This window comes from Teleopsis dalmanni, chromosome 2 (genome assembly GCF_002237135.1).
Source record: "Teleopsis dalmanni isolate 2A chromosome 2, ASM223713v2, whole genome shotgun sequence".
NCBI classification, from domain to species: domain Eukaryota; kingdom Metazoa; phylum Arthropoda; class Insecta; order Diptera; family Diopsidae; genus Teleopsis; species Teleopsis dalmanni.
The window spans coordinates 242,534,367-242,543,947 of NC_051847.1; the positions used below are offsets into that span (position 1 = coordinate 242,534,367).

General features: G+C 29.9%; 2 protein-coding genes across 2 annotated transcripts; both read left to right on the top strand.

Moving 5' to 3' along the window:
- The first annotated feature begins 2,682 nt into the window (after positions 1–2,682).
- On the top strand, positions 2,683–4,467 carry LOC119681820 (transcription initiation factor IIB-like). The gene is made up of 6 exons (XM_038095109.1): positions 2,683–2,751; positions 2,831–3,078; positions 3,166–3,559; positions 3,699–3,930; positions 4,002–4,123; positions 4,206–4,467. The coding sequence occupies exons 2-6, from the start codon at positions 3,062–3,064 to the stop codon at positions 4,347–4,349; spliced, it is 909 nt and encodes a 302-aa protein (XP_037951037.1). The 5' UTR covers positions 2,683–2,751; positions 2,831–3,061; the 3' UTR covers positions 4,350–4,467.
- A 3,051-nt stretch (positions 4,468–7,518) lies between these two features.
- On the top strand, positions 7,519–9,231 carry LOC119682511 (transcription initiation factor IIB-like). The gene is made up of 5 exons (XM_038095970.1): positions 7,519–7,634; positions 7,724–8,102; positions 8,425–8,656; positions 8,724–8,845; positions 8,911–9,231. Exons 1-5 carry the CDS (start codon positions 7,618–7,620, stop codon positions 9,037–9,039), a joined length of 879 nt encoding a protein of 292 aa, XP_037951898.1. The 5' UTR covers positions 7,519–7,617; the 3' UTR covers positions 9,040–9,231.
- The last annotated feature ends 350 nt before the right edge of the window (positions 9,232–9,581 follow it).

The following is a 9,581-nucleotide window of genomic DNA, read 5'->3' on the forward strand; positions in this document are numbered from 1 at the left end:
AACTTTGCTAAAAAATAGTAAAAAATATCAAAACGAAATCTTTTTGATATAAATAGAGAAAATAAATATAAAAGATCCACAAACACATTTCGAACACAATCCAAACATGTAAGCAAACTTGCAAGGATAATGGTTAACTTCGGTTCGTTTGTTCTGCACTGCAGCATCCTTTGCGGCAGAAACCACGGCGAATGAGAAACCATCAACAATTTTTGGTTATGCTTTGACGCAAACTTGTTAATCTTTGGGGAAATATGCGAAAATTTCTTCTCGTTCCTCAATCTCAATCCGCATATGGCGGATCGGTGTTGTGTGTTGTTTTCCATTTATTTTCCCTTAATTAACTTAAGTAAATTATGAATATTTATGGTGCCAATACACTGTGGAAATTAGGTTTGCTTTTGAGATAACATTGAAGTAAATGTAACTGAAAAAATGTATATTTAGTTAATTTATTACATCTTATTACATCAATAATTCTTGTTACCTAAAAATCCATTATTTATTTACTTTTGTTATGATTTTTGTGGTTTGGGTGCAAGATAATATATTCATATTTAACAAGAGAATTAGTTACTTACTTACTCTAGATTATATCAATCCTTTTTTTTACATTTACTACAGTAAAAATTCAACAAGGTTTGAAAATATTAAGAAACATCTTCAATAAGAAAAAAAATTTTGAGCTTAAGAGCGGGCGCTGTATTTACATCAACTAGTTTAAAAGGCAATAGACAAACAATACAAACTAGGAAGAGCTAGTCACAGTTGTGCTTTCGTCATGGAATGAGAATAATGCGGCATTTACACTAGCCTCATATGGTTCATTTTGGTCAAAAATCGAATATGAGGAGTAAATGACTCAAATGAGATCCATTGGATCTCATTCTGTATAAATGAGTTCCAAATATGTTCCAAATGCAAATCAATACATTGAACATACCCTAAATAAAATCTTTTCGTGGTATTTTGACGTTTTGAGAAAGCTGTTTTAGACATATTTACAAAAAAAGTACACAAATGTTTGGTGGTTGCATTTGCTTGAAAACGATGCACTTCTTTTTGGAACTTCTATTTCGCAAAAATAAATTAATCGAAGCCAAAAACAAGTTTTCAGTTTCTACTGTAAGATTTGAAGGTATATTTAACTTTCATTCAACAATATTTTGGCACAGGCAAGTTGATTCAAATCAACAGGCAAGTTGAAAAATCAACTGTTTAAAATGAGTACAAATGAATTACAACAAATGTAAACACTTCCAAATGGCTCATTCGAAATGACCCATTTTCGGTCAGTGTAAACGCCATATAATTCTCTAAGTCCAACATCCTCTATAAATTCTAGTATTGAATCCACAGTACAGAATTTTCTTTTTTCATCCGATATCAAATAACCACATTTATTTATTAGGGTTTCAAAATAATTACTTAAGCACAAAAGTAAATCCTACAGAAAGCAAATAATTCCAATAAGTAAAAGACTTGTTACAGACTAGTAAGTACACTTGCTTGATTGTGTGTAAAGCAGGTATTACACCTAAGTTTTGGTCGTACAACTTGTATGTTGAAATGCGAAATTTGTCCCAAGTCTGATGTGTAATAGTAATATTTGCAGGTCTGACGACAAGTCGGATAAAAATCAAAATATTTTGATTTATCAGCAAAATTGTTTGTTTTTTTGTGTACAATTGGATTTTTGTCGGCTAAGATGCAAAATTTCATTCTATTTTAAGGGATGGAAGTGAAACCATTAAAATAATGTCGACTTGGTTTAGTTAATCTGAATTTTTTATATACATTTTTTATATTATTGGAAATTAATTTTGACGTTTCTCTTACTATGTTTTGTTTCGTGTGCTTGATAAATGTTCCGTCTTCTTATTTTGAATTTCTGGCTCCTAACCACTAGTCGCTAATTGAACTCAAATTTTCAAAAACCGAAACTCTGTAACTAGAGCTTTATCACCAGCATGGACTCATAACCAATTATTTCTGCAGCTGCAAGCCCTCACCTTCAGTATGTTGCTGGCACATAATTCACTCCCGATTGTATCAGCACATGCATCCCATCGTCACCCGTATGGTGTCGTCAACACCTCTAAGCACCACCAGCAATACCATGATATCAGTGCCTAATAACCACTGTGAACGCCATTAACATAAGCTTAACATAACAAGAAATCTAACCAAATATATGTATACGTAATGACATATCATAATTATTTTTATGTCTTAATAACTCTGGAAATAATTGCAGATATTAATAAATTGCCGAAATACGGCAAATAGAAATAAACTAAAAATAGCGCTCAAGATAAAAGATAAAATTCTTAAAAGACAAACAAAACCGATTTTAAAATGATTTCGACGTAACAACTCAAAAATTAAAAACAAAATTACATAAAATTACAGATATACTTTATAAATATTTGTCTATGTTTGTATCTATTGTAGAGGTATCATAACGGCCCATCAAATGATCAATTTTCCATATAATAATTACATAGCAATATTTTTTTTTTATTTTTTCAATATACAATTTTTAACTTTCACCACGATGTGGGGAGTAAAAAAATTTTCAAATTATGACATCTTGCGCAAAACATAATCGCATAATAATTTTAAAATGTGTATTCTTCATATTTCTGTAATTGACCCACTGAAATTATTAACTCTGGCTACTGAAAAACTGAATTTAATTATCAAACTAACAAAATATATGGGGTATGGTGAAGGTATAGAGCGATGGAGGTAGTTAACTTTAACATTTAAAATAATTATTATGATCTTTAATTGGAATTTTTTTGAACTCATATATGCCATAATGAAGTTATTGAAATGCGTAATATATGCCACTCTTTATTACTTCTTCCAAGTATTAAGTAAGCAATGCCAAGCAAAAAAAAAACATAAAGTATCACTGTTTTAATGTCAAATAGCAGTACCACTCATTCCATATAGCAACCACGTTCTATGTCGTTCCAATATTACTCTACAAATTCTTTTTGGCGTCCTTTCTGTTCTAGTTGTGAATGAGTGCGGTTTAATTAGAAAATAAAGGATGGAATATACTACAGAGTAAGTTTTATTGACCGTGGCTTTCATTTAAATTTAAAATTTTTGCAATTTATAAAATTTTTATTTATTTTTGAATATCATCTGCAGCGGCGTATGTTGTAAATATCACAATGATGCACCACTTATCAACGATGATCGAACTGCTGACATGATCTGTTCTGAGTGTGGGCTTGTGGTCGACCGTACAATTGATACTGGCTGCGAGTGGCGTACATCCATTGAACATGAGGAAACCCAAAACAGGAATCGCGTTGGTGGGCCTGAAAACCCTTTACTGACTGAAGCAAATCTGGAAACTTTTACTGTGGTTCCTTCAAGCCAACAATCGTCGTCAAACCAACTTTCACGAAGTGGAACTAAACGGTTAATAACCAGTTCAGAACAAGCGCTAATTAAAGCGTATGACGAAATTTATTCTATGGGAGCTCGGATAAGTTTAACGCAATCAATTATTGATCGAGCAAAATTTTTGTATCGAAAGGTGTGTAAACAATTAGCTCCGAACTAATAACTTAAAGTTACATTTAACATTAACACGGAATAATAGTAAAAATATTAATCCATACAATTTTAATCGGTGTTTATATTGACGGCTTTTAATATCTGAGTATCCATTTTAGATTCATAGCAACAGAGGAATATCTCGAACAGTTTTGGCTAAATGCGGAGCATGTTTACTCATTGCATGCCGTCAAGAAGGCGTACCCCGTACTTTCAAAGAGATTTCTGCTACCAATGATTTGAGTGTTAAAGATATTGGGCGCAGCTATAAGAAAGTTACAAGACTCTTAGACTGCAACGTTGATTGTATTGTTAGTGACGACGTCATCTCGCGCTTTTGCGGAAACATTGGTATATTTTTGATCACATGAAGAAATGGTCTACCTATAAAATAAATTATATTATTTTTCTCATCCAAAAAGGTTTACCCAATATCGTTAAAAAGAAAGCCATCGATATTTCAAGACAAGCAAAAGAAAAGCAAGTTGCGATCAACAAATCTCCAATATCAATTGCCGCCGCTTCCATATATTTCGCTTGTGAGGTATGAAATATTACTCCAATGCTAAATAAAATACTTTTAAAAGCAATATTTTTGTATTAAGTAACCTATTGTAAAATTTTAGATTGTCAAGCATGAGGTGGAAATAAAGGATATTAGCGATGTCACAGGTGTTAGTTCGAGCACTATTAAGAACACTAAAAAAATTCTACTGTCTGAGTATCAGCGCTTGTTTCCCTCGGATTTCGAATTCCTCGGTAGAATATAATATATATTATGAGAAGAATTATATCGCAGTCCCACGTTTTCTTTTATGATAACATATACTTTATTTTATAAACATAATAACTAATTACTTTCAAGAAAAATTATTTTGTAATTGCAATGACAATCTGAATTTGAAGTATATTAAAAAATTGTACTATTTTTAATATGTATAATTATTTTATTTATTTTAAATAGATTTAAATAGTTTTTATTTTACATTCTATTATCGTTAATCTCGTGTATGTAGTCCACTATACTGACTACGTGCAGTGCCATGTTTTCTCTTTCTCTTCATCTCCTTTCTGTACTTGAAGATTACATTTCTTTAGTTTTGAATTATTTCAATATATTTTTATTTTTTATTAATGTAAAAATAAATATTTAAACAAAAAATATCTAGGTTTGGCTAAATACTTTTTAAAAATTTCACATATATTTATAATGATATTTATTTAAGCCATTCTTCTATTCAATTCTAAGCTTAAAAACTATTCAATCTGAAATTATGTTATATTTTAGTATAATACTTTCTTCCCATTATACTAAAATACCCAGAAAACCATGACTTTTGGAATATTAACATCCAATGTTAATTTCTCAGATCAGTAACTTCTTTTGAAATTAACAATTAATTCTACTGAAGTCAACTTATAGCTGTGATATTTTCTGAATTTGCAGTATAGTCAACCACGTGGCAATAATAAATTCAATTAATTCGATTGTTAATAATAAACCGGACAGATTTACTATAGTTATAAATCAACAAATTATTTATGTACGAGCACTTAATAGTCTAGATATCGAGTTGATATCTATTCTATAAAAACTTACCGTATGACTTTGAAGATTAAGTTTTGCAGTATACCAAATATACCGATCTTAAATCTAATGCACATTACAGATTTTACAAAAATTATAATGTATCATAGACACCGACAATGACAAAGTTAAAGAAGAAATACAGGCTATTATATCAAATAACGTAGTACGCACGATTGCGATTCCACGGGTATATCCATTTGACAATGGATGTTAGTACAATCAGCTATTTTGACAAGTTTTTCTAGTTTAATTTTTGAAATATCGGAAAATTTGTGCAAAGAAATCACCAACAGCAATTTCAAACCTCAATATCTCAAGAAGTAAACTAAGTCGGCGAAATAAAAAGATTTCTCAAAACAAGAGAATCTACTGCAATCAGTTGTAAAATGGGTGCACCCAAGAAATATGAATCACGTTACATACCAAAGCTTATTAAGAGGATGGTTGAACTGCTCGATTTGCTACTAACTTTACCTTACAAATCTATTGTCCAATTTCTGCCTGATGTATTTGTTGCTTTTGCACATTCTCCAGTCGTGTATATTAATTTCGGTTAGTAGTTCCTCAACTTGATCTAGTCAGATCATAATCCCACCAGAGATTATGACTTCAAACCCATTTTCCGCTTCGTCGTCATCGATTTTCATGACATGATTAAGCAAAACCAGTATTCAGTGGATAACATTATTCCTTGTCTGATTTAAAATGGACTAAATGTCTTAATAACGAATCTGCTTTTACAATATTTAAGAATTGAAATGATATATTGTATTTATTTCATATCTGTGGAGTTCATTTCTTAGTTTTTTCAATATAACTGATATATTGAAATAGTTGTATTATATTAACTGTGATAATATCACAGTAATGAATTAATTGTATATGTAAAACCTTACTGGTTTTTGGTCATAACGTAAATTCTAAACCGAAATTTCAGTTGAAATCTTTTTAATCTAATTTAATTTACTTAATTTGAAGAAAGAACACAATAAAGGATCACATTGTTTGAAGCTACGCATTGTATTAAAAAGTTCGCGTAATAGACTTCATCCTATTTTGATGAAGCTACAGTTACTATCCAAACCCTTTCTATCGCTTCCATATTCAGTTTCACATGAAGAATGTTTCTGGTCTATTAACATTAAGTTTTAAACTGATTTCCCTATAGTTGGCACGAATCATTGGGCCACCTTTTTCGAGGACAGCACAGAGTATACTTAGATATCAATCGTTGAACATACGATGATATGAATTAAAATAAATCGAAAAAAATATAATTTCGGTTAAAATTGTGTAAATAATAATTCCATGTTGGTAGATTTTGTATCTAAATAGACTACTAATATCACTGGGTTAGTCGTGAATATATATATGTACATATGATCAGGTTTTGCTTAGAATTCTCTCTTACAACGTTAAATAACTAACTGTAAACATTATTTACACAAATTTTGCAATTCATAAGTTCATGAGTTATATAGATAATAAGTAATTTACAATGTTAAAACTATAAGGAATTCTTATACTAAATAGACGGTAACAATAAATAATTATTAATCTTCTTTAAATGATCACACACAAAACAACTTGCAAGACCATGGAAATGATCATTAAGAATGAACTTATTGGAATTAATTATGTTCATATCATATCATATTATTATCATTATATAAAATTATTTGCATAATAAACGGGGCATAAAAATATTAATAGTTAATATTTATGAAATCAAACAGCTGATTCAGATTTGTTTCTATTTTTATTTTGTTTCGTATAAAAATTCAGCATTACCAATACATACTGAAAATCGTTATGAATAAAGAGTTTTAGTTAAGTTTGGTCTTATAAATACCCTATATGATGATGAAAATCGCTTAAATGAACAAATTAGTAATTATTTCAAAAGAATGTTAATTCTTTGTTATTAAATTAATTTGTTAATTTTTTGCTGTTGATCATGACTGGGTAGTTTGATATCTTTATAAAAGAGAACTTTGGTTAATCTATATGATGAGAATGTGCTTTCAATTTTGTATTTTAGAGAAATATGTGTTCGCCATATCTGGTAAAGATATTTATAAGAGTCAAGTTTTTTAATTATAATTTTTACCTTTAGTATTTAAAGATTAAAGCTTTTAAACTGTTTTTGCAATTTTTTAATGTGCTATGAATGGAACAAGAATTATATTTTCTCTTCGGCATAAAGTAGAAACAATACTATTATCATATAAAAATTATTTAATCATGTAATATATACTACTATTTATTACTTCTTTTATATATTTAATAAGCATTATCAAACAAAATAAAAATAAAGTACCAATGTCAACTCGTTCCATGTCAACATAGCAACAATGTTCTGTTCCATAATTCCTCTGCAAATGCTAGCTGGCGTTCTTTTCGCTACCAGACGTCGATGAGTAAGGTGGTGTACACGGACACACATAATGGAAGACTGTTCAGAGTAAGTGCTGTTGTTTGTGATTTTTATTTAAACCCAAAATTATTGAAACTTATATTTTATAAATTTATTATTTATTTACTGAATATTAGCAACCGAAATAATTGCATTTATCATAAAAACGCTTCAATTGATGAAACTGTTTATTCAGACTTCAGCATATGTGCAGGTTGCGGATTGGTTGTTGGCTGCGAGTGGCGTACATCTATTGAAGGAGGAGAAAATCATAGAAGGAATAACATTATTTATAATGAAAATCGGCAATTAAATGCACTAGACCTGACGACGTCTAATGTAATTTGTAGCAGCTCTTCGTCAAACCAAATATTACCCAATAACGGCGAAACTAAACAATTAAAAAATAGTTCAGAACGGGGGCTAATTAGAGGGCTTAACGAAATTTTTGTAATGGGAGATCATATTAATTTAGCACCATCAATTGTCGATCGGGCTAAACTTTTATATCAAAAGGTAAGTAAATAATTAGGGAATAACCAACACTACATATGACAGGGAGTTACGTAAAAATCCCCGACAAACATATGTTATTTTTATTAATTTATAACCATAAACTTTTGGAACTTTTTGTATGAATAATGATTTGTTTTTTTAGTGATCATATGATATATATCGTCTCTCACCTTATCGGTTGAGCTTTGAAGAATTGTTTTATTCTCATAAAAGAATATAATTTTTTAAGAGTGCGAACATTTTTAATGAACTAAAAGAAAAATACATTGTATGTGATCAGTGTTAATATTGACGGCACATAATATCTGTGTATCAATTTCAGATTCATAAACCCAATTGTATGAACAATTCAGTTTCCGCTAAAGCAGCTGCCTGTGTACTAATTGCTTGTCGTCAAGAAGGAGCACCGCGTACTTATAAGGAAATTTGTGCTGTTACTAATGCGAATCCGAACACTATAGAGCTGTGGTCCAAATTTATTGTAAGACGCATGGATTTGATAGTTGATGCAACAATCAGTGATGATTGCATGTCAAGATTTTGTTCGAAGCTAGGTATATTTTCAAATCGCATATAAAGGTAAGTTGTAAATCATTTAAAATTTTTTTTACATTAAAAAAGGTTTGCCCGAATCGGTTACAAATGCTGCAATACGTATATTAACACAAGCAAATAGCAACGAAATTGCAATCAATAAATCCCCAACTTCAATTGCCGCCGCTTCCATTATCTTGGCCTGTCAGGTAATAATAGAATTGTACTTTGAAATTAACAGTCTTATATATAATAACTAATTGTACTATTTTAGACTAAAAGTCATAAGTTCAAACTGAAGGATGTTAGCGATGTTACTGGTATTAGTCAAAATACAATTAGAATTGCTAAACATGCTTTGCTGTTGGAATATCAGCAATTGTTTCCAATGGGCTGCAAATAAGTTCCCTCAAACGAATAGAAGTTATGAGGTTTGTCTTTCAACCTAACATTTTAATTCAATTTTTAAACTTTCCAATAAAGATATTTACTTTATACATCCATGTTGTCTCCATGTTGAGAAATGGAGAACCGATATATTTATATACTGTTGTTCCAGAATTAACACGAATTTATATATTAAATATGTATGGAAACTCTGTACTGTATAATTCTATTTTAACATTGTATCATTATTTGCATTAATTTGTTTATCTTTTATTATATTGTATATATGTAAGGCAAAAATGATTAATTGTAAGACTATTATTTAAATAAAAAGTTTATTTATTTACAATTCACAGATTATTTGAAAGTTAGTTTTGCTATTAAATAGATTGCTCTGGTTCAATCAGACAATGCACTATATCAATCGGGTATTGTTTAAGCCGATTAAATCGGTAAACGACTTTAAATCGAAATTGAACAATAGGTTTGATATGCGAAGTAACAGATATCATATAACTTTGTTCTTGTACACTTGACTATAACGATATAATGTAAGCG

What these genes read in the sequence shown, in the direction of transcription:
- LOC119681820 (XM_038095109.1), top strand. An exon ending in CAAAATTTTTGTATCGAAAG is followed by an intron (nt 3,560 to 3,698) that starts GTGTGTAAACAA and finishes TATCCATTTTAG; the next exon opens with ATTCATAGCAACAGAGGAAT. An exon ending in CCATATATTTCGCTTGTGAG is followed by an intron (nt 4,124 to 4,205) that starts GTATGAAATATT and finishes GTAAAATTTTAG; the next exon opens with ATTGTCAAGCATGAGGTGGA.
- LOC119682511 (XM_038095970.1), top strand. An exon ending in AAGATTTTGTTCGAAGCTAG is followed by an intron (nt 8,657 to 8,723) that starts GTATATTTTCAA and finishes ACATTAAAAAAG; the next exon opens with GTTTGCCCGAATCGGTTACA. An exon ending in CCATTATCTTGGCCTGTCAG is followed by an intron (nt 8,846 to 8,910) that starts GTAATAATAGAA and finishes GTACTATTTTAG; the next exon opens with ACTAAAAGTCATAAGTTCAA.